This window comes from Carassius carassius, chromosome 36 (genome assembly GCF_963082965.1).
Source record: "Carassius carassius chromosome 36, fCarCar2.1, whole genome shotgun sequence".
Lineage (NCBI taxonomy): Eukaryota > Metazoa > Chordata > Actinopteri > Cypriniformes > Cyprinidae > Carassius > Carassius carassius.
The window spans coordinates 7,102,750-7,126,756 of NC_081790.1; the positions used below are offsets into that span (position 1 = coordinate 7,102,750).

General features: G+C 36.0%; 4 protein-coding genes across 4 annotated transcripts in view; 2 read left to right on the top strand and 2 right to left on the bottom strand.

The window, feature by feature from the left end:
- Positions 1 to 127: 127 nt before the first annotated feature.
- On the bottom strand, positions 128 to 4,969 carry zgc:64106 (uncharacterized protein LOC393348 homolog). Its single transcript, XM_059526054.1, has 6 exons — positions 4,714 to 4,969; positions 3,557 to 3,796; positions 3,387 to 3,476; positions 2,306 to 2,494; positions 1,168 to 1,277; positions 128 to 644 (listed from the first exon to the last, which is right to left on the bottom strand). Exons 1-6 carry the CDS (start codon positions 4,874 to 4,876, stop codon positions 465 to 467), a joined length of 972 nt encoding a protein of 323 aa, XP_059382037.1. The 5' UTR covers positions 4,877 to 4,969; the 3' UTR covers positions 128 to 464.
- A 2,841-nt stretch (positions 4,970 to 7,810) lies between these two features.
- Positions 7,811 to 11,455, top strand: aqp7 (aquaporin 7). Its single transcript, XM_059526057.1, has 6 exons — positions 7,811 to 7,996; positions 9,155 to 9,281; positions 9,373 to 9,510; positions 9,624 to 9,742; positions 9,895 to 10,112; positions 10,987 to 11,455. Exons 1-6 carry the CDS (start codon positions 7,856 to 7,858, stop codon positions 11,177 to 11,179), a joined length of 936 nt encoding a protein of 311 aa, XP_059382040.1. The 5' UTR covers positions 7,811 to 7,855; the 3' UTR covers positions 11,180 to 11,455.
- On the bottom strand, positions 11,415 to 14,228 carry tpgs2 (tubulin polyglutamylase complex subunit 2). The gene is made up of 7 exons (XM_059526058.1): positions 14,023 to 14,228; positions 13,634 to 13,713; positions 13,463 to 13,550; positions 13,149 to 13,277; positions 12,904 to 13,014; positions 12,620 to 12,783; positions 11,415 to 11,804 (listed from the first exon to the last, which is right to left on the bottom strand). Exons 1-7 carry the CDS (start codon positions 14,096 to 14,098, stop codon positions 11,583 to 11,585), a joined length of 870 nt encoding a protein of 289 aa, XP_059382041.1. The 5' UTR covers positions 14,099 to 14,228; the 3' UTR covers positions 11,415 to 11,582.
- Positions 14,229 to 14,322: 94 nt separating this feature from the next.
- The window catches only part of kiaa1328 (KIAA1328 ortholog), a 28,392-nt gene continuing 18,707 nt past the window's right edge, over positions 14,323 to 24,007 (top strand). Inside the window, exons 1-6 of the mRNA XM_059526055.1 lie at positions 14,323 to 14,419; positions 14,930 to 14,965; positions 15,285 to 15,523; positions 15,764 to 15,864; positions 16,002 to 16,117; positions 22,712 to 22,836. Coding sequence (XP_059382038.1) covers positions 14,365 to 14,419; positions 14,930 to 14,965; positions 15,285 to 15,523; positions 15,764 to 15,864; positions 16,002 to 16,117; positions 22,712 to 22,836 — 672 coding nt within the window. The 5' untranslated portion in view covers positions 14,323 to 14,364. The remainder of the gene's footprint in view (positions 14,420 to 14,929; positions 14,966 to 15,284; positions 15,524 to 15,763; positions 15,865 to 16,001; positions 16,118 to 22,711; positions 22,837 to 24,007) is intronic.

Consider the following 24,007-nt stretch of genomic DNA (forward strand, 5'->3'; position numbering starts at 1 on the left):
AAAATCAGCCTTTATTCTTTGTCTTATTGCATAAGTTTGAGATAATTAACTAGCACATTGCAGAAGGTAACAGAAAAAATATCACAACTGAAAGAACAGCTCCCTGTAAAAGCTGTTGAGAGACAACTATAATGAATGAATGAGAATTTATATTTTCTTCATTCAAAAAGGGTTTGAACAATATTTTCTGCTCTATCAAAAAAGATTAACATTACAACAATAAGTAACAGCTGTGTCTAATTTTGAGTGAGCTTGTGAAACAGTTAGTATTGGGCAAACATTATTGGGGAAACATTTCCTTTGGTTTCTCACATAAAGCTGTAAAAGTCTTGGAATGTCATATGGACAGCTTATGTGACAAGTCTGGTCTGTTTTGAGATCCGCAAAGAAATAAACATAAGAAACAATCCACACATGTTTGGATGAGGCTAAATGAATCGTCATAGAACATTTGAACTGTCTCTTTAAGGTTTAGCAGTCAGTCTCTCACAAAACTCATATTCCTTCACCCCAAGAGGAGGATCTCTGGCAGCGGGGGCTGGCAAGACCAGGGAACAGTCACTGTCAAAGTATTTTCCATTTATTCCTTCTGCTTCCTCAGACACTGCACAGTATATTGGACTGAAAGACCCTTGTTCAGCAGTCTATGGTGGAAAAAAGGCATAAACACATAAAGTTAAAATATCCTGCTGAATATTTCTTATAGGCCTATAATGTATTAAACAGGTGTCATGTCATAAACCTTATTTGCTGCTTTTAAAACTCTTGTGGGTCCTTTCTAGTATTTAAATGTAATGTAAGAAACTGGTTGCAAGTTTAGACTTTTAATTTCACTCCTTCCAAGAAATCTGGCCATTTCTGCTTCTCGGTAAAGTATCACTATTGTTACTCTCGTTCTTTCTAGTTTATCTTCCTTTCTTTAGTAGCAATCAATGGCAATAAACATCTGTGATGCATAAAGATGTAGACTAGCTCCCTTGCACAGTTGAATTTCGGAGGTTTTGGAGTGTTTGACCTTGTTCCAGAATCACAGTCAAAACAAACACATTTTATCCACCTACTATGGAAACTAGTGCACTAATTCAGAACAGAGGAGTTGGCAGGAAGCAGTTGTTGATATAAAATGTTTAATGTTGTTTACAGTGATAGGATTGATAGTGAACTCACTTTGAAGAAGAAAAAGCCAACCAAGTTGAAGAGGAATCGGATGATGAAGTTGTAGTTTCTCATTACGTCTGTCATAACTACACCTGGATGCAAAGAGTTTGCTGTCACGCCTGAAACACACACAAACCATGGTCAGAATGGAGAAAAAAATGAAGCACTTTCTCAAATTTCCAACCTTAAATGTTAGTTTTTTAACATCATTTCCAGTCATACTTTTCCGTTTTGTTTGTGAAGAATTTCAAAACATTCAGTGGAGTCAGACATGCTCTTTTCACATCTCAAAGTACTTCATGGAAATTCAAGTTTGACATGGAAATTTAGAAATTCAATTGTCATGAGTATAAATGTAGTTTCCTATTGTCGTGGAAATTCTAATTAAATAACAATTTGTAGAGACTGAGAATGAAAAAAAAATGAGTTTTTTCTTTGTATTGCTTTAATTCTCTGCAGAGAATGATCTGGTTTACACACAGCTCGAGTATGTATGCAAAAAGATAACGCATAGACTCACAGCCCACTTTTTATACATGTAAAAAGATACATTAAAGGACAGATTAGGACCTTTGAGCCAATCATGTTGCTCAGTGCACATCACCCCATAACCCATGCACATCTCATGCACATTACATAGAAAATATCTGGTAACTCTCAAAACTCCCCTTCCCTGGTACACAGTTTCCCCTTAAATGTTGTTTTCAACCTAAAGCAGTTACGTGCACAAGTAAACTAACTCAATGTCCCTATGGACTAAATATACTACCTTGATTATTGTGTTAAAAAAGTTACTTAAATGAGACTAATGCAATTAATGCAAGATTAACAAAACTAAAAATTTTGCATATACTGTACTTTGGTACTGCACTGTACTTTTGGATTACATTTCACCTCATGTTAAGAAGAAATAATTGAGATGATCTCATTTGAGATTTTTCTTTCCTACTGTATATGTCTTATTTTCTTTCCTGTGTGACCCACTCGCAAAATTAATTTATAAGAGAGTTTAAAGAGTGTGCATTATGCACATTACTGAATAATGAGACGATGTCAGATCTAATCATCGAAATGACTATGACTTTCTACTCATTTTTAATGGCAGCAGTAGACAGTCAGTATAATGAGTTGTGGTTTGGACATGTACCTGTGCCCTGAAGCCTGCGTGCCAACTCGTTTGTCCAGATGATGTTGTGCAGCTTGGTGTGGTTATACGTAGCATCCATCACATGATTTAGATTGGAATCGCAGAAATGTTCAAAGTTTACCTCACCTCTCCAGTGAGTCATAGACGAAACATTTACAATGCGAGCTGGTGCCGATTTCTTCAAAAGGTCTGTGTGACAATAAAAAGAAAGAAGGCCTTACTTCCAGAATCCAGATGTGTCTTTTCAAAGGAATAGTTTATCCAGGCCATTTAAGATGTAAATGAGTTTGTTTCTTCATCAGAACAGTTTGGAGAAATTCACCATTACATCACTTGCTCACCAATGGATCCTCTGCAGTGAATGGGTGCCATCAGAATGAGTCTGAACAGCTGATAAAACATCACAATAATCCACACCACTCCAGTTCATCAATTAACATCAAAAGCTGTGTGTTTGTAGTAATTAAATCCCTCAATAAGGGATTTGGTTTTAAACCATTGCTTCCGGCTAAAATATGAGCCTTCTATCCATAATATTTCTTTCTCCAGTGAACATCTCGTCTGAATCAGGAGAGTAATATGGCCAAATCAAGCACTTCTTACAAGCCAGATCTATGTTAATGTTAAAGGACAGGTGGTGAACCTTTTCATTAGAGAAATAATTATTACAGATAGAGAACTCAGATGTTGTTTAGAAACCATGGTTTAAAGTTAAATGCCTTAATGATGAATTTGTTTCTTACAACCTCACAGCTTTTCAGTTTATAAGATTAATCTATGAGCTGGAGTTATTGTGGATTACTTGTGGATCGTTGTGATTTTTTTAAAATCATGTTTTAGACTCTCATTCACTGCAGAGGATCCATTGGTGAGCAATTGATGATACATTTCTCAAAATCTGTTCTAATGAAGAAACATTTTACACAGCTTAAGGGTGAATACATTTTCAGCAAATTCTCATTTATGGGTGAACCATTTCTTTAAGAAAAACAATTTATATATATATATATATATATATATATATATATATATATATATATATATATATATATTAGCAATGAGAATGGAAATGTTGTCTGACCTAAAAGCAAACTGGTGAGCAGAAATGGGCCAACATGGTTGGTAGCAAAAGTGATTTCCAAGCCATCTGCAGTGATCTTACTGGGTAAGCCTGTAGGTGTGAACAAACCATGGTTTGTATAGATATAAATGAAAATATGAGAGATAGACAGAGAGAGATGGCCATTCCACCTGAGGCCCCTGCATTATTGACCAGGATATGCAATTCTTTCTCTTCCTCCAAGATCTGTGTTGCAAACTTTCGGACTAATTCGAGCGATGAGGTGTCAAGCTGACGCAGATGTACGTTATGGTTCCCAGTTCTTTCTCTGATTTCCTGCAGCGCTGCAGTCCCACGATCCTTGTTCCGGCATGCCAAGATCACCCGCGCCCCACGACGAGCAAAGTCCAGGGCGATGAACTTCCCAATACCTAGGAGATAACAAGAGGTGAATGACACAGCAGTAGTAGGGAATAAGAAAGTGAGCAATTATGACTTAAAAGAATTATGTATGACTTTATGCAATACAATATACGCCAAATCTGTTTGAAATTTATCTTATATTTTATCATCATCATATCAAACTCAAATTAAGCTCCTACTTTCAAATGCCATGTAACCACATGAAAGGAAAAATTTTAATATAACCCCAAACCTTTTTTATTTAATTTCTACAAAATTGTATATTATTTGAGCAATTATATACAGAATCATTTTATAATAAATATATAACCATTTTATTTGTTACATTTTCCCCAGTCACCTCAAATGCAAAAAGCGTCCCATTTCACCTGAATTCTCCCCGTCTAATTTTGTTTCTGTTTATATATATATATATATATATATATATATATATATATATATATATATATATATATATATATATATATATATATATATATATATATATTCTCTATTCTATTTGTCTATTCTTTTTTATTCTCCGAGGAAAAATCTGAGCCCAAATTAACTAAACATTCAACCACTGACTGAACAAAAAAGCATTTTTCGTTTGTGAACACCATACCTGAACCAGTTACTCCAGGCGCACACATATGGTACAGATTATCACGAGCCTGCTTGCAAGTTTAACCAGTTTTTAGCGAGACAGAGCGGCTCCACGACTTAATAAACAGCAAACAAGTTTAGGCTTTATATACATGAAACATGTCTTGAACGTTTCTTGAACTTGGAATTTTTTTTTCGCCACAATATTTGTAGTTTCACCATGGACACTAGCCTGTGTCACTAGTCTTCTGTGTATAAAGGGTCTTGCGTAAATTTACCCAAGCGTTTATTTGCTCAGCACCATACGTTAAAATATCATTAAGTTTAAAAAAATTCTCACCCGTGTTAGCTCCAGTGACGATCGCAGTTTTTCCGTTTAACTTCACAGGACAAGCGCTCGGGTTCCACAATGCTTTCCGCTGCGCGCGCACAATTATAGCCAGGATCACCGTTGAAACCATCCATAACGGATGGGAATAAATGTCACTCCACTCCCAGTTCATTTATCAAGTCTGCGTGCCTCCGATGAAATCCTCGGTTTACTTAAAAGTGACACTGTGTTAAAGCATTATAAAGCATTATCCGAGTGGCCCTGGCACGACAGCGCAGTATGCGCGCGCACAGGGCAAAGGCTATAAAAGCACAGCTTAAGCGTGTTCACGTCATTCACTCAGAGTGAACACAGACTGAGTCTTGATGTTGCCATTCGGCACATAAATGCTGGTACAAGAATAGAAGAAGATAAAATGATATTAAAGGACAGACAGACAGATACAGACCGACCAATAGATAGATAGATAGATAAAAAATTGATTTATGTATTAGAACAATAAAATAAATGTATTAATTAATATATTTTTACTTACGTGACCCAAATAGCATAAATCCCCTAGAAAAGTTTTTTATTTATTTATGAATTCATAAAGCAAGTAATGAAACACCAACTAGTGACCCAAATATTATTATTATTTTTTTTATTATTATTCATTACAAATTCCAAAACGTGACATTAGAAAAGAACCTGGACATTTATCAAATGTTGTTCAATTAAAGAGGTGGCATGAGTCATGACATCAGATCAAGAGATCAAACTAAGTAGTTTGAGTAACTTTGACTAACTTTTAAACAGCTTGGATAACTTTCGACACAATATTGGCAGTTACTGTGTTTGTGCTCTGCCAGCACTTTTGAAACAAAGTCAAAGCAGATTTTGTGCAATGCACAGTAGTGGTGTTTTTTACAAACTTTTTCAATGTTTAAAAAAATCAGTTGAGTGAATTATTAATTTTTGCTTTCTGCCAAATTTATGAACCAATGGTTCAGTGACTCACTTCTCACTTTTCACTAGCGTGATGATGTAATCTGCAGAAACTGATACGTTTGTGAAAAGAAGCAATCTGAGTGTGAACCAGCAAACATTTATCTGGAAAATCCTTAAGTTAAGTTGCCTGAGGTGATTTCCTTTCAGATTTCCTTTTCATGTGTTCAGCATTCTTCTGAATAAACAGCATACCTAGATAAAACTGACTTATACAGGCTTTTATTCCATAAACCGCTTATGGATATGCTGCAGGTCAAGGACAAATGCCAGGACTGGGGATCAGGAAGCTGAGGAATCTGTGGGAAAATTTCTCCCCCTCCACACAATTGTGAAAACTTCAGATTTCCGTGATCTAGTGAAATATGCAAAGCAAAGATGTGAAACTGATAACATTGTAACTTTTTCTCCACAGCAGGAACACACAATAGAGGCACAGACACAGACAGACATAAACACATTTTATTCTTAAAGGGATAGTTTTTTTTTGTCTGTCATGAAAACAAACCCTGAAGTTGTTCCTAAACTGCAGTTTTCTGAACACAGAAGAAGATATTTTGAAAAATAAAGGTAACCAAACACTGGTCCCCATTGACTTCCATAGTATTTTTTGTATTTCTTCCATATTATAGAAGTCAATGGGGACCAAAAATCGTTTGGTTACTCACATTCTTCAAAACATCATCTTTTCAATTTTCATTTTTGGGTGAACTATCCCCTTTTTTCAATGGCTTTTATGCGCTCTTAAAAAAACATTCATGCAGATTTTAAAAAAGAACATTTTGAATATAATTTACCCACATATGCAGGGACAAAGGCCAGGGCCCTGCAATCACCTTATCAGCTCCTTATCTTTGCTGAGGAAATTACTTACAAATGTTCCTTTCAGTGTTTGTACTGTAGTTCTCAAGTCATGTTTACTAAATCATGTAATATTAAATATACAGAGAAATGAATGATCCATAGTATAATGCTAAATATAATACATAACCGTTACATTTGTCAAGTTCATAATTGGCCAAAAAATAACATATTAGTACTGTAATAAAACATATCTTGGCCCATGTTGGATCAAACTGGTGGCCTTGAAATATGTGTGAGAGTGTGTGGCTTGTTTGTGTCTCAGAGGGTCATGTGGTTGTGAAACGCAGAGTCATATCTCAGCACACCAGATACAGAACGGGTATTACAACCACAGATAGATAGATGCAGGGCACATGAAAGCCTAAATAATATCTTCCTCTGTTTTAGATGTAAATACACTTTTTACCCATTCAAGTGAAGAGAATTTTAGTCTAAAACTTACACTTGCCTTGCAACTAATTCAAATCATTCAACTTGAAGTACTAACTGAACTAAAAGTTTAACTAAAACTGAAATAAATTCATTTTAAATTATTTAAAAATAGTTTTAAAAAAACTAAACTTAAAAAATGAGAAAATTAAATAATAAAATGTAATAAAATTCTAAATATTAACAATTATTTTCATTGTATTATATAAACTATTACAAAACTAGAATACAATTGGGATGCACTTTGGTCAGCTATTACCTGTTTATCTCTTACAACTAGTTCCTACATTCCACTGTCAAATCAGTAAGAGATAAACTATAAATAAAATCTATAAAACTTGTGGTAAATGCTGATGATAGCATATTATTAGTGTAGAGTAAACCATTCATTAATAATTACTTATTTATTAAAATTTTTGAATGTTCAGGTTTATGAACAATAGCTACATGAATCAAACTAGTTTCAAATAAAGCTGAGACCTTGTACCACAATTGAGGAACTGTATGTTTAAAATCACACTTTGCATACACATACACAATTTAAAGTTCAAGTGAATTATTTGTGTTACTGTAAAAACATATCAGTTCATATATATATAATATATTACATGATAATCTTATCTGTAATTGATACTGATGGAATATTTGAAAGTTTTAACAACTCATGATACTGCTTTCAGTGTGTGTTTCTTGTCTATTTCCTGTCCCCCTCCCATTACCCAAGGTTACCAGAGGGTACATGTGTGCGGACTGGGAGGGGCGAAGACTTCATATAAATAGACATTGCTGCCAAACTGAAAAACACTACAGTACAATCCATTGAATTGGCAAACTGAGAAACATAGATTCTATAGAAAAAGAACGAGAGGAAATGAAACAGGAAGTTAGCATAATGGAGGATGGTAGTAGGAGAGAAGACCATATGGCACCTACAATAGTTTCCAGGTTGAAGATCAAAAATGAATGCATTCGAGTGGTCCTGGCAGAGACCCTCTGCACGTTCATTATGATGGTAAGAGGTTATTCATTTTGTAAGAATTCATTATTCTGCCTAATAGTGATTGATTAGCATTTTCAGTTAAAAAAAAATTTGACTAACTGTCAGCATGTAACGATGCCAAGCTTGGAACAAAGTTAAATAGAATATTATTGTTTAGTATTTTACTGATGAATTCATTTATTCACGAAGTCTTCAATGTGCACTGTGTCATTGTCATTGTAATGCTTTTGATCACATGCCCACAATTTGCACGAGTGGTCAGTAGCCTGACACTGCACTGGTGATTGAGGTCATAAATTCTATTTTTAGAAAGACTGGCTTGATGTACTTTTTCCATTATTGTCAGGTGAAATCAATGTGAACATGTTAAATGCAAAAAACTTGACCAATAGCAATGCTATGTAACTGACCAGTAACTATGACTATGACTATGCAAACCTAATAATGTTCTATATTCAGTATACAATTATAGTTTTTATTAATATTACGAATTAGCTTTTATTTTTTAAAAGCTAATATTATTTTTTAATTTTAGTTCCACTTTTAGTAGTTTTGTTACATGCTCTTATAATTTTTAATTCGTTTTTGGCTAATTTAAAATGATTATTTATGATTTATTATTTTTTATTTCAGTTTCAGTATTGATTGATTAATTTCCAGTTAGTAATGTTATTGCTTCAATTTAAACATATTTCAGTTATTTGCCAAAGCAACATTTCTAATTTTCATGTAGTTGAATCGTTTCATTTAGTTTTTAATTGAATATTTATTTTCATTGTTTATGTGTTATGTACTTTTTTAGATTGTAATAGTTTTTGCTATTTTTAAATATTAGTAAAAATTGGTAAAGTGTGTCATTTCTGTGCTAGTAGCAAAAGGAAATTCAAACACGTTTATTGTTTCCAAACATGTTTCCCAATAGTTTCATGAGTGGGAAAATACTTTTCTCCACACTTGAAGCGATTTCCACAAACAAAACAAAAAAAAAGTTATCTACAATTACCTTGTTTCTGTGCCATCATGGCCTCTATACATGCAAAACTAAAATCAATACTTCATGTCAATATATTTATTTATTTGAGAAGTAGCCAAGAAATAAGTTTTACACCAGGTTTATTTTCCTATAACTGCTGCATGAATTATCAGACAGTCTCTGTTTTTGAATTCCAGGTGTTCGGCCTTGGCACTGTTGCACAAGTGGTCACAGGAAATGGTGCTTTTGGAGAGTATTTCAGCATAAATGTAGGCTTTGGGCTGAGTGTGGCTATGGGTGTGCACGTTGGTGGAAAAGTGTCAGGTAAGACCCTCTTGACCCCAAACACCAGGTCAGAGTTCACTGTTTTCCATAACAACAAATAATCATGCAATATGTTTACTCTATCACATAGGAGCTCATATGAATGCAGCTGTTTCATTCACAATGTGTGTGTTTGGCCGTTTGCGCTGGAAGATGTTCCCACTGTATGTTTTTGCCCAGTTTCTGGGTTCCTTCCTTGCTGCTGGGACCATTTTCTTACTTTATTATGGTGAGCAAATACTCGTCTTCTTCTAGAGTTATTTTTGTTCTTAGTGTTGGAGTGAGAAGGTCAAATAAATTGCCACAAGGTTTCTTCGCTCACATCTGGGCTGTGCTTTATAGATGCTATACATCATTACTGTGGGGGCAATTTCACTGTGTCGGGCACCAAAGCAACAGCTGGGATCTTCGCTACATATCCAGCACCTTACATCTCAATCTACACTGGATTCTTTGATCAGGTATTTTGAAAATGAATATACAGTATATGCTTCAAAAATAACTATGATATGAACCAAAAACATGATAGTGTATAAGAATAGCTCACCCAAAAAATGAAAATTTTGGGTGGACTATTTCATTAAAATGTTGTATTTTAAAACCTCTGAATCAGGTTCTGGGCACTGCCATGCTGTTGCTGTGTCTGATGGCTCTGGCAGACCGGAGAAACCAGCCGGTCGTGTCTGGAGGTGAGCCTGTGGGTGTGGGGCTCCTGGTGCTCCTCATTGGTATCTCTCTGGGGAGCAACAGCGGCTATGCCATCAATCCAACACGAGATCTGGGGCTGAGAATCTTCACACTGATGGCAGGTTGGGGCATGGAGGTTTTCAGGTGAATAAATACAAAATCAAGCTATGAAACACTTAATGTGTGTATTTCAGTTAGGGTTGATTTTTGTTGTTGATTTGTAACACCTCCTGTTTTTTTTTCAGTTACTAACCCTTTAACTTGTGATTTGAAATCCTGATATGCCTGCCTTGAAACCTTTCATTATGTTTTGTTGAAACGTTGATAACAGGAATAATCACAATTATCAAATCAGATCTGTAATTGGAAAAATATTTGCAGCAGCATGTCTGACCTGAACTTGGTAAATGACTTAGTATAACTAAAAATCAATTTTTAAAAAAAAATGTACTTTAATAATTTAAAACAGTTAATAATTTAACTGTTTTAAAGTATATATATATATATATATATATATATAAAATAATGTATTATTTTACTCAAATGTTTATTAAAATAAATAGCATGATAAGAATAACATGTTCTTTTTTTACATTACTTAGTCATACATTTATTAAGAACTGAAATCATTCATTATGATTTTGCTCAAAAGCTGACGATAGGAAAAGAATATTTTAAATACTATGCTTGAACTTGGGGCATGATTTACTATCACTATAATTTAATGTATAAATAAAATTAATTATTTTAAAATAATCAAAAGTAACTAAACATAATAATTAAATTAAATTATTTATTACCGTTACATCATTATTCAAATTATTTATAAAGAAAAAAAAAACAATATTTAAAAAGACAAATAATACATAATAACGCCAAAATGCATACCGCAGTATCATTTATTGTTTTAACTTTAAATTATTACTTATTTAAATCAACCTAATATTTATTGACTTTAGTAACATAACAGCCTAATTTTATTAAATAGAATTCAAGTGTTGTCTCATCTTATTTACAGGGCAGGCAATGGCTGGTGGTGGGTACCTTTGGTGGCCCCCTTTATTGGTGGAGTGATTGGGGCTTTAATCTATGAAGCATTCGTAGAGCTACACCACCCTGATCTTAAGAGCACTAAGACACAGTCTGCAGAAGACCCTGAATGTATTCCTCTGGAAAAGTGCAAGAATGGCAGTACAGAGATGTCTCTCTGAGAGTTTCAGTTGCAGACCTGCTTAATTTAAGGACCATGGATAGTACAGGGACCAAAGAAGAAAACTGACATTTCCACTGGGGACACCTGGATGTTTACAGGCATAAAATGAGACATGGATGCGAGTCAAAAAGCCTATGGATTGCATTTCTCAAGCCAACTTTCTTAGTCTGGTGTGTACTACTAACTTCTGGGTTATAGAGGAATAGGTTATTGAAGAATCTCACGACTCAGGATTATTCCATCTTTGATCTTTAATAAATATTGTGTACATTTACAGACTTGTGAGCATCAACAGATGCAATTAAGCAGCTTGTGTGAGGTTAAATGCCAAGCATAAGCATGAAGTAAAATCAACATGCCTATATGAGAACATTCCATAGGCATTTGTTGGGACACTGGGGTCATCGTTTAGTTATACTGTGTCTCCCTGAGACCCCCTGTGCTTTAGCTGTGCTCACGCCGCTCACTGGGACCTGTGGTGCCTGCTTCTTCCTGGGAGTGGGTGGCTTGGCCTTGCCATGAAACGCCTTGGCTGGGTCCAGTTTGTTCAGTAGAGGTTCACCGGCCGTATCAGAATGAGAGTCACCATGGAAAGTTAGGGGTTGGTAGAGGGCGGCCCATTGCTGCATCAAGGAAATCAATGGAGAATTTCAAATCAGTTTGCAACAGTAGATTACTCACTGAAAAGTTTGGGGTCAGTAAGAGTTTTTCATTTTTTAAAGAATTAATATTTGTATTCAGCGAGGACACATTCAAACTGATAAAAAAATGACAGCAAAGACATTTGTATGGTTACAATAGATTTGTATTTCAAATAAATGCTGTTCTTTTCTTTGTGCAGTACAGATGATTTCAACAGTAATAACAATAAAGGTTAGTATATTAGAATGATTTCTGAAGGATCATGTGACACTAAAGACTGAAGTAATTAATTCTAAACATTCAGCTTTGTCATCACAGAAATAAATTACATTTTAAAATATATTAAAAAAGAAAATACTTATTTTGGATATTGTATTCATATTTCACAATATTACTGTTTTTACTCTATTTTTTCTTGAAAAAATAAATAAATAAAAAATCAGCACTGGTGAGCATAAGAGACTTCAAATATATATATATATATATATATATGATATAAATAAAATATCCACAGTAAAAAAAAAAAGCCAAAAGAAGCCAAAGTCAACATTTTTTTACATAACAAAATATACATATCTTCTTTAATTTAATTTGTTCTGAATGTAAAAAAAGAAAAAAAAGATTCTATCAATATATATTGTATCTGAATATAAATGTGTTAACAATATAAATATATTAAAATATAAATGTTTTAAAACGTATATATATATATATATATATATTAGTAAAATAAAAAAATAAAAAAATAGTCATTCAAATCTTCTGTTTAGATAGATCTGAAATAGATAATCTTGACCTTAGCTTGTGGGCTGGGGCCATACGGAGTGAAATTATACTGCCACTCCGGCAGCCCCAGATGAGTGATCATAAGCCGGTAGTAGGCAGTGAAGGAGGGGGTGAGATAGTGCCAGAAAAGTGATCGGTCCAAGAACCACACCTCACACTGTTGGACCATTAAACCTACACAGAACGGGCCAGCAGACACAGGGCCAGATGGTAGATTAAAATGATATTTTGATAAACCTTTCTTTACGGTATCTCTTGATATCTTTTTGGATTAATTGTGGGATGCATAATCACCTGAAGTGCAATTCTTGTAAACAAGGCAAACTTTGCCATTACCATTGCAGGGGTCCAGCTCAAAGATGCGGCTACAAGAATCAAAATGAGTTTTTTCAAGGCCATCCAATTCTAAAAACAGAAAAGATCTCTTAAGTACAAATAAAAAAAATCTGATGTATAATTCATGTAAATTTTACTGAACAGAAAGACATGTAAAAAAATTACTCTATACCAGAAAAATGTAAGATGTAAGAAAATCTCACCCTCTAAATCATCATAGTTAAGATCAGCTAAAGTAGGCGCATTGGGGAGGGAATATACATTTGACTGAATCAGGGGGCGTAATTGAGCAACACTGCTGATCATCATGCAACCCACTGGAACCAATTCATCTGTAAGACACATATACATTTACAAAAAAAATAAAGATAACCTTAACTACAATAATGGAATCGGAAAATGAGTTGCAGGAAAACATTGATAAGATTTGAAAAAGCAGCATAAAAGGGATATATTTAAAGCACCGTTTACAGTTGATCCAAACTATAATGGGTTTAAGAGATCAGTGCATGCTCACTTCCCAGCTTGGTGTTCCAGGAAAGCATGAAGCCATCTGTTGTGAGATAGAAATCTCTTAGATCTTCCGGCAAAGCACAGTTGTTTTTCTGGCAAAAACAGGGAAAGCACACCAGATGTAAACATAACCACATCAAAGAATATTCTCTGGTAAACTGAAATTCCTCCAAACCTGCTCCCAGGAGAGAAGGCATTGCTTTTCTGCAGGGGGTTTCTCTACGAACTGTACATCCAGCACTCCTGGGAGGTTCTCTGTCAAACACATAAATGCAATGCACATATACACATAACCAAAAACATTTAATCAATCCTTAAATAAATTAATCTCAATTTGGGCATTGATAATAATTGATAATTGACCTGGTTTGTATTAGTGTTTAGACAGCAAGAAAAACAAACATATTAATCCACCCTAAACTGCTTTGGTGGAATGGTCTCCCAATCTGGCCAAGCTGGTTGTCAGCTGGCATCTCATCCTGACCACCTAAAACCAAAACAAACCCGGGTAGCCTGTTGTATGATGCGGTTTATAATTATTCATTTTAAGCATTGTCCACTCACCCAAAACCCGAGTAATACCGAGGGTGAGTCTGTCTACAAACCCCTTGCATGTCTTGTCATCTTTCACCTCCTCCATTCCAAAATAACACAAATCATTCTATGCCATTGATTCGTTAACTGTATTGTCACACACCAACGGATGCTGCTGAGGTTACTAAGCACGTAAAACCAAAACACTGAGGTTCTCCGCTTCTATATGCTGAGAATATGACAGATGAGTAATTTGACCAATAGTATTCTAGATAGGCGGGTGCGGCAAAAAAATTTAATCCAATCACACTAACCAGAGATGAAAAAGAGGAGGAGCTTCTGAGCCTTAGTGGAAGTGGCGGTTGTTTCAGTATGGCGTCTGTTGCTGAGGGCGCAAACGGCGATGGATTTTACTGGATTCATGACAGTATCCTTACATTTTTTTCGTGTTTTTGTTCACTGAGTCTGTTTAAATTAGTTATATTATTATGATATAGCAAGCATAAAATTCAACCGTGTAACGTGGTCTGTGTTTATGAGAGAAGGGAGGCTAATAGCTTATTAGCGGATTTTCATTGTCAGCTTAACCGAACTCTAGTTTTAATACATAAAGCTGCAGTTGTCGTGACAATACATTTAACGTACTGTAGTGTATAGAATTTATTTTATTATAATGAAACGTAGACCGTAGTTAATTGTAAACTTTTTTAAATTTACAAGTATATACTTGTCCGAAATGTACTACAATACTGCTTCAGTAAAGTGCATGCACATACATTACTATTCCTCTCAGCAGGATCACACAAGCCTAACTAATTTTACCAGGTAGACTGGAGTAATTCTGTATTATTCTCTTCAATATTTTTAGACCGTAGCTGAACGACTTATGTTTATGGTAGGCATGTTGTTGCTGTTGTGTTTTCTTTAACTTGCATAGAATCAGATGAAGAGCAGCCCATGGGTTTTGTTACAGGTCAGACTTGGATTTATGACATTTTTAATGTTTTAGATCAGTGATTCTCAAATCTGGCCCACAAGATCCACTTTCCTGCAGAGTTTAGCTCTAACCCTAATCAAACACACCAGAGCATGCTCTTCAGAATCATAAAACCACAGGTAGGTGAGTTTATAAGGGTTGCAGCTAAACTCAGCAGCGCATTGGCCCTCCAGGCAAGATTTAAGGAACGCTGTTTTAGACTGTTATTGTCAAATATTAAAATATCACGACTTGTTCATCATTCTGACAACTCATGTTTTGACATTTCAAAACTGTCACTCCCATCCTCACTTAGGGATGAGCAAGAATGCCGGTCTGAAGGTTGGGTCTGCAAATAATAAAGAGGGAAAGATAAAAAGAAGAGCTAGCAGCATGGATAAAAGTAGGAAAAAAACAGGATTGCATTCAGCAGTGCAAAGTGCTGAGATGATGATAGGTAAAGCTTTAGATCAGAAGGTGCCTTCTGTTATATCCAAATCCAAAATCACTACACCTGGACCAGAACCGGATCTGCCTTCTCTCACTTTATCTCAGGTAGGCATTATTTACAGTGTATGTGAGGTGAAGTGCCACAGTTAGCTGCGGGGATGCAAACTTGTCACCATTTGCCAATTATTGTTGTTTTGAAATAAAATAAACAGTGCGAGTGTGGCATGACACAGCTGAAGTAGAAACTGTTTTTTTTTACACCCGATGAGTTTGCAATCTTGTGTCTGTAAGTAATTTTATAGATGTGTGGAAATAAAATATAAAAGTGTCTGTTCTGGACTGTAGCCTCTCTTCAGCGCTGCTCAAGCCAAAAGTAAGCCATCATTGAAGGATCTCTGCCCAGAGGACAAGCGTCGGATTGCCAAACTCATCGAGGAGCTGGCCAGGTAAAGCCTTCTCATTATAGTGATCTGATACTTTTTAGACTGAATGAATGATTACAGTAGCCCTCAAGCCAATGTGATTTTCCGTGCATAGTGATACAGCTATGTATCTGATCTGTTTTGCTTGTGTTTCTTTTCAGAGTTAGTGAGGAAAAAGAGGAGTCTGTACAGAAACTCAGGGATGAACAGGAGACTTTTGAGAAAAAAATCCAACAGCTAGAGCAACAAAACCAACTCATCATACAAGAGAGAGAAAGTATCCTTTTACAACAAGTAGGGAAGTGGTAAGAATGTTCTGGGTTCGAGTTTAAGTTTTAGGCTTTGCTTTCGTGTAAATTAAATGCTGTCATCAATCGCGCCAAATTAACACTGATTACATTTTAATGGCAAACAATTTATAAATGTGGGAAATCTTCAGGGATCATACACATGGTTGTGTGAGTTTTAAATTATTTGATTAATGCACTACTGTTCAAAAGTCCTCTTGTGCTCACCATGGCTACCTTTTATTTGATCAAAAATACAGTAAAACAGTTATATTATGAAACATTATTAGTTTTATTTTCACCAGCCATTACTCCAGTCACACAATCTTTCAGAAATTATTCTAATAATCTGATTGTTTGATAAACATCTTTTATTATTTTTAATGTTGAAACCATTTATGCCGCTTAATTTTTTTTTGGAAGAAATTATGAATAAAAAAAGTGTTTAAAAGAATAGAACTTATCTTTTGTAACATAAATGTCTTTGCTGTCACTTTTGATCAATTGAATGCGTCCTTACTGGATAAAAGTATTGATTCCTTTAAAAAACTCTTATTGATACTTTTGAATGGTAGTGTAATTTGAATGGCAGGGTAATTCACAATGTGTAGACTCATATCAGTCTGAAAAAGCTGAAGGAGTGCTTTGTTAATTAGACTGACAGGGGGCAGTGTTGTCTAAGCATTGAATCTGTGTTCAGTTTCTTTGTGACTGCTGTAGGAGCAATATAACCACAGGACGTCATTGAGACAATTTTGGAATTACATTTGAAGGGGTGAACATTCCCTTTCTTTGCCATTATGTGTCACATTGGATGACACTAATATTGAATCTTTTCACTGAAGATGAAATAGACTTCATTTGCAGCAGTGATTGTGTGAAATGTAACAGACAAATGAACAAAGAGCATTCACACTGTGTTACGTTTAATATTTACTATTTTAGTTGCCAGTTTGTGAGCTCAGGGACCAGACCCGTCCTTGGTTTGGGCTGAACTGCTTTTAATTTTCGTTTGAAATTGAAAGAGCTGGCACCAATCACACGACCACTGGGAACGGCGTGGGTTTCTTCTCATGCCAACCTGTCATCCGGCTGGCACATCACAAACTTCGCACAGTTCGGATGCTCCCTTATTTTCCTTGCGGTTCTGCCAGCTTTGGTGATCTTGCTCTGGTCAAAAGACATGGCGAACCATCAATTTCAGCCAACACTGTGAAATACGAAGAGCAATCGCAGGCTGCTAAATTGCAGATTTGGCAGGCGAGCTCAGAAATTAGGCGAGCTCAACTCAATTAAATGCACTTTGGCTCCACGGCCTGGCATTTTCACTAAAATTCAAAACTCCATTAAAAAGTGATTGTAGTGCAAGACAAACTCTGTGAAAGCCCCCTGTGGAGACAGGATGGTCTCTAAAGGTATCAGACAGATGCTGGCCCACAGAGCTTTTCTTAAAGGTTAAGAGGGACGCAAAAAGACAAACCTAGTTATGAGGGTCTGTGTAGAATAATTGCTTGCATCGTCTCCATGTCATCTGCCAGGATCGCGATTATCAAGAGGAAGTATCTCCGTAGGAGGGGGGAAAATTATAAGTTACATTCTGTGCGTAGGAAGAATTTAAAGCTTGTGCGCAGAATGAAAGTGAATTTTCTCAAGCCTGCCTTTGGCATTCTACACCACGTCTCTGAGTGGTAGATTCTATTACAGTGAAGCTCGCAATCTTTGTTCTTCACAAGGAATTCACATCAAGACGCATGGAAGACACAAAGGACAAGTTGAATGCATTCATCAATATCATTAATCTTATTGAAGTTTGCATGGTCGCTTTTCCAAGTGCCGTGGATGGATCAGAGGAGCACAATTCCTTTCTAATAGTTTGTTTGACTAGTTCTGGTTCCGTGCATTTTGGCGAGATGAGCTTAGGTGGGGTTTAGACCCTCACAGAAATGCCACTTAATCACAAACCCACCGCTCGCATATTGTTTATGACCAATTAGTTTTGTAGACACACTAATAATTGGAAGTAATAAACCACATGCTCACAGCAAATGAAGTCTCATGATATATAAATAATGAAGTCATCAGTGGCTTGGTGAGTCACTTTCGCTGTTATTTAAATCGAAGCGTGCGGTCGGGTGAACTGTCCTTCTATCGATTTGCATCTCAACCTACACACGCAGACCATCCTGAGAGGCCCCGTAAAATATTCCCCTCGGCGCAATTTTGTTCTACCTCGAGGTGGATTTCATTATTTTATTTCTGTGCCGGCTGACAGGGGAGTGAATCATGTTGACAGCGGCTGTCTGAAATATCGAATGCAAACTCTGATTTTGTGTATTTTTGGATGGGGGGTGGAGACGCACCATGCCTGCAGCTTTCTTTTCTCCTGATGTAGGCCCTCGGAATGAGCTCTGATTGGCCGGCAGCCAACAGAGGTGCCTGCGCTGCGGGAAGCGGGAGAGAATCTTATCAGTCCCGCTCCAGTCGCTCCAGATTACCAGGCGCTGAGCGTTCCCGCACGCCCTTCTGTTAATGTATTAATATGTGTGTTTACGCCCAACCTGTCTATCGGAGTATCAGAAGCCTCTCGTCAGCTGCGAGGTAGATGCCTGGGTGCGATGCACTCTATCTACGAGACGGCTCTCCGTTCTCATTACAAATGAGAGGTCTATTTATGGTAAGAGTCCTTGTTGAACAGTTACTCATTTCATACCTGCTATTACACAGTGGTTTGACATCCAGCTGTCATGAAGGACAGTGTTTGTTGGCAGCTCAGGATTTGACATCCCCTCGAATCATTTCATTTTAGACAGTCCGTGATTTTGAATGAGCTACAATTATAAACCAGATGAATTTAGCTCTCCACCTACGGTACATCCTTAATTATGACTTAACAGTCAGTTTAAGTCGTTGAACTTTTTGTGATCTGAGCGTCTACATTTACATTTAGTAATTTTGCAGACGCTTCTATCCAAAGCAACTTATAAACAAGGACAATAGAAGCAAACAAACCAACAAAAGATTTTTGTAAATAATAATGGCTAAAGACTCCACTGCTTGTATCAAGTTGGGCAGGTCATTCCTCCTGCAGGGAACAGTTAAGGTAAAAGTCTATGAAAGTGATTTTGTACCTCTATAATCGGGTGCACATAAGTGGTCGTCCGCATGTGCGACCAAAATAAAAAATGTATAATAAATATGAATATATAAATATGTTCTGACAGCGCATTTGCGTACCGACATGGTTGACAGCTGTTAATACACAATTACCATTTTAGGTCACAAACTGTACTATATAAGTTTTATTTTCAACCTGAAAACATAAATCTGGGCTATGCCATGCCGTTTTCAAAGCACAGTGAAAAACTGTGACATTCATCCACTGACGCTCTTTAATCCGCAGCGGTGCTAAATCCGGAAGCACGTATACTTGCTTGCCGGCAACCTGCCAAAATAAAAGCCTGCTGATTTTAAGTTTGAATATGATGAAAACGCTTTTATTTATTTATTTTTAGACACTTTTATCCAAAGCGACTTAAAATTGGGGAATACATAAAGTGATTCTTCTTAAAGAGGCAAACAAAGAAAGTAGTAGTAAATATTAGCATTTTGTTTTTAAGTTTACTATAAAATAAATGTATTTGTATTTAATACTAGGACTGCCTTTTATTTTTAATAATATCACACTATTATTTAGTTTATTTACTATTATTTTATTTAAAAAAACAAAATAAATAAAGTGCAATAATATTATAACTATTAATTCATTTTTTATAGTTATATTTAATGGGTCACGCTATATGCAGTGTGAGGACCAAACCAAATCTCCATGTTCTCTTATGAGAACCAGGCTGAAAAAATTATGTGCACCCCTGTCTATAATGCACCATTCACTTGTAGAATGCAAGCTTCTACATTGCTTGTCTGAAGTAGTGAATTCAGGTAAAAAGGTGCAGAGCCAGTAGTGGTTTTGTAGGCAAACATCAATGCCTTGAATTTTATGCAAGCAGCTATTGGTAGCCAGTGCAAATTGATGAACAGAACAATGACCTGACCTTACATGGTCTATGTTATGTACATTTCCATTTAAAAGTTTTGGCTTCTAAGATTTTTTTTTTGTGTTGGCTGCAACAGTAGTGAAATATTACACTTAGTAACTGTATAGAAAAAAGAACAGTTTTTAATATTTATATTGATTTGAGCCCAGAATCATCTTTATTCTGCTTCAATAACCAATATTAGGGTAAAACAAAAGCAGATGGAATTTGCAAATTTGATTCACCAGAGGCCTTTATATTGCATTTCTAATTACCATATGAAACTTGTAATTGGGGGATATTAGAACCACCACTCACTCTCTTGGCTCTTAACTTAAGTTTTTATATTCTGATGTATTTAATACTTCAATAATTTGAAACTGAACATTCACACAGAGTTAGTTATTCGTAGTAATTGTATGGCTAAATGTAATTACAGACTTGCTTCTTATTTAAATTGACAGCATTGAATCAGTCAATCATTTTTTTGTATTACAAATTCCCATGAATGTGTGAATATTGAATGTAGTATGTAATTTAGCAAAATGTTACCAATTTAAGATGCAAGCTATAACATACAACAAAACAAACTGAAGGGTTTGCATCATATTGGTTAGCAACTGTGAGGAGATTATTACACAAAATCTATATTAATTAAATTATTGGACATTAGTGGCCTGGTTATTTCTTAAAACAAGAAGCCACTGTGATTATGCCACTTCATATTGACAACCTGCTTCTTCCATGGTAAAAATCAGTTTTTAATAATAGAAAAAGTAATTTTGTATTTGTGAAGTTCCATTTTCTTTGAGCAACATTCTGGAGATTTTAATCCTAGCCTTTGTTTTAAGGTGAGATTTACCACGTTTATCTTATGGGTATTGGATTGAGAGGCTGTTGAGCAGGGGGTGGATTTAGTGCATATTGACATTGTAATAACGGAGATATGAGGACTATAAATAATCTCTATAATGTTCTAAATTTCAGTCAGTTTGATCTGCGTTGCCCCTCTTGAGTTCCTGGGCCTTGAAGGTATTATGATGATCTCTGAGCGGTTGTGCTCTACAGCTAGGCTGATTATTAAGAAGAAAGAGCAAAAAAAAGTTGCTTTCCATTATTGCCTTCCACGTTGGAAAATTAGATCTACCGAATGGATTTCTGCAGAGTGTGTGAGAATAAGCGAGCGTGCGTCATGCAGTCATTAGTCGGCGCAGTCGCCGTGGCTGTGGTTCTGCTCCAGATCAGTTGAGTTCTGCCCAATGCTGCATGTGTGCCAGCTCTCTCTGTCTCACAGCCTGGCATCCTGCCCACCCCTGCCCAGCCAGATCCAGATGGAGGAGTGTGTGAAGCCCTCGCCCCGGAGAAACACTTCTATCTCTTCTCAGCAGTGCTGCTCTCTCTTCTCGCTTTCTTCTCTGTCTGTGCTCTTTTTCAGAAAGTCACAAACATGTCTTCACGTATTGGTGGCTGGGATTTAGCCAGAGAGACTCAAATGTCAGGAGCCAGAGAAGTTGTTCAACCGGTCTCCTCATCCTTTTGATATAAGGACACTGGCAACTGAGCTCTCAGTGGAAGAACTTTTTAATGCAAGTTCTTTTTGTAGCTTTTCCTGTTACACCCTAACTCAATTGAATGTTTACTTATTTTAGGAAGTTTAGTTCTTGTCTTGTCTAGTTGTATTTGGTTTTATGTTGTCTTGGTTTTCACTAAATACTTTGATAGCAATTCAGATTGTTCAGCATTTTTCTGAAAAAAAAAAAAAGGTTGATAAATTAATTGCTTACAAATGAATGTGCCTGACCCTAAATAATAATCTGTATTTTAATTACAGTGGATTTGTACCATATTCACCAAAACTACATGATACCAATTCTGATGTTGTTTTAAGCCTTCTCTGAAAAAAGTTATAAATGAATTGTCTAAACAAATTTGCCTAGCTATCTGACTAGCTAGCTAACACTCCAAATTAGGGAAACCACCAACTTTCTCAGAATTTAAGTACTGTAAAAATTACCATATACGTAAAAAAATTTTTAGTCACCCAGTTTGTTTAATCACTCAGTTGACTCACAGACCACTCTTTTACATTTTTGTTTTATAAAAAAAAAAAAGTAGAATATAATAGAAATTTAGAAATTTCTATTTAAGATAGAAAATAGAATTTTTTTAAGCCTCCAGTCAACTCGGAGACCACAGAATCTTTTCAACCATTGATATAGTCCAAGAAAGCAAATTGAAATATTATTGGTTTTGCCTCTTAAGCTTGATAACATCAGCTTTGGGCATTTCAAAAAAATTTATGAGTATTTAACTCGACATAAAGCTTGCTTCTTCTGTTACTAGTTACCTTTGGGGCGCTACTCTGAGGTAGGTTCTTTCATTTTGTACCTTCTGTATAAAGGCTCCTGCCTACTCAGCACTGGGTTGGCAACACTACAGTGGAGGAAATGGATTACCATGTCTGGCCTGGGAGGGGAGAGAGTTTTAGTCTTAAGTGGGGAAAAGCGGCAGAGTTATTCAGTATGTGTTGACCCTTAACCCGTGGCACAGGCCTGCAGCAGCAGTACCGAGAGTGTCAGGAACTGCTGGGACTCTATCAGCAATACCTCTCCCAACAGCAAGAAAAACTCAACAAGTCTATCACCCTGCTCAATCAGTCCTGCTCCCATAGCAAGGTGAGTACTAAAAGAGAATGTGCCTGTGCGTGGGAGAGAGCGATAGAGAAAAGCCAGAAATGGCTCAGACTGAACATGTTCGTGCACTGAATTTGTATCCTCTTATGCTGTTAAAATTTTGGCTGGTCAGTTATGGTTTTGTATAAACATAACAGGCAGAAATTTATTTGTTTGCCCTACTAACTTAATATCCTGGCAGACCAACCACTTTATCAGGTGATATTTGTTTGTCTTTAGATTTGAGTATTTGGTGAAATTAACTTTCAAAGCGTTACTAAATTAACTTATACACACACATAAACTGTATATATGTGTAGTATTGACCTTGAACATATATAATGGTAGCTCACTGCAGGTTGTTGTAAGTTTAACAGTAATTCCCTAAATTAGATTACTCTAATGTCATTTTCCCAGCTACAGGTTTTATTTATTTATTTATTTATTTGTGTATTTTGTAGTTGTGGCCTGAAACATCAAATGACATTCATAACTCATTTTGCGTCTTTAATATAACTCTAAAGACGCATAAAGGCCTCTATCTGTAGAGTCTGTGTAGTTATCAGACTCTACAGATAACTACACACAAATCTGATATGCAAATCTTTCAAGACAACCAGTGAGTAAGTGACCTATCCTGTTTGAACAGGGTAATGATCAGATATTCAACAAATAAAAAAGCCTACATATTCAGCTCCCTTTATTGCTCAAAACTATCATAGATCTCTAGATTATTCATAATAATGGTTAGTTGCTCACAGCAGGCGATTTGAAGTCCAACAGTAATTGCCTTAAAATGTGTTGAAGGTGAATTTGTTACAAAAGCTCTAGCGGTGGTGCTTTTAAAAGGGATGGATTTAGAGAAGCAGCCTCTCAGAGAGGGGTTTTGGCATGCTGACACTTTAGCATCTATAACTGTTAACCTGTCAGCACACTAAAACCCTCTCAGAGAGGTTCCATCTCCAAATTCATCCCTTTCAAAGCACTGTCGCTAAAAATATTAAAGCTAAAACAAAATAAGAAAACTCAGTGACACTAAAAAACTCAGATGTTGTTTTAGTTTAGACCGTGCACCCTCCATCTTAAGGGAAAGGGAAATGAGCTTGTCCTCTCTGAATCCTTGGCTGTGAGTAATGCATGTTTACATGCTCCGCAACCTCCTCTTGAATTAGTC

Excerpts from the sequence above, each read along its gene's own strand:
- zgc:64106 (XM_059526054.1), bottom strand. The coding sequence starts at position 4,876 with ATGAACTGGGAGTGGAGTGACATTTATTCCCATCCGTTATGGATGGTT. Across the intron at positions 3,477-3,556 it reads CAATAATGCAGGGGCCTCAG|GCTTACCCAGTAAGATCACT; the intron begins GTGGAATGGCCA and ends TCACACCTACAG. Across the intron at positions 1,278-2,305 it reads ACGCAGGCTTCAGGGCACAG|GCGTGACAGCAAACTCTTTG; the intron begins GTACATGTCCAA and ends TGTGTGTTTCAG.
- aqp7 (XM_059526057.1), top strand. The coding sequence starts at position 7,856 with ATGAAACAGGAAGTTAGCATAATGGAGGATGGTAGTAGGAGAGAAGAC. Across the intron at positions 7,997-9,154 it reads TCTGCACGTTCATTATGATG|GTGTTCGGCCTTGGCACTGT; the intron begins GTAAGAGGTTAT and ends TTTGAATTCCAG. Across the intron at positions 9,282-9,372 it reads CGTTGGTGGAAAAGTGTCAG|GAGCTCATATGAATGCAGCT; the intron begins GTAAGACCCTCT and ends TCTATCACATAG.
- tpgs2 (XM_059526058.1), bottom strand. The coding sequence starts at position 14,098 with ATGGAGGAGGTGAAAGATGACAAGACATGCAAGGGGTTTGTAGACAGA. Across the intron at positions 13,714-14,022 it reads CGGTATTACTCGGGTTTTGG|AGAACCTCCCAGGAGTGCTG; the intron begins GTGAGTGGACAA and ends TGTGTTTGACAG. Across the intron at positions 12,784-12,903 it reads TTACAAGAATTGCACTTCAG|GTTTAATGGTCCAACAGTGT; the intron begins GTGATTATGCAT and ends CGTTCTGTGTAG.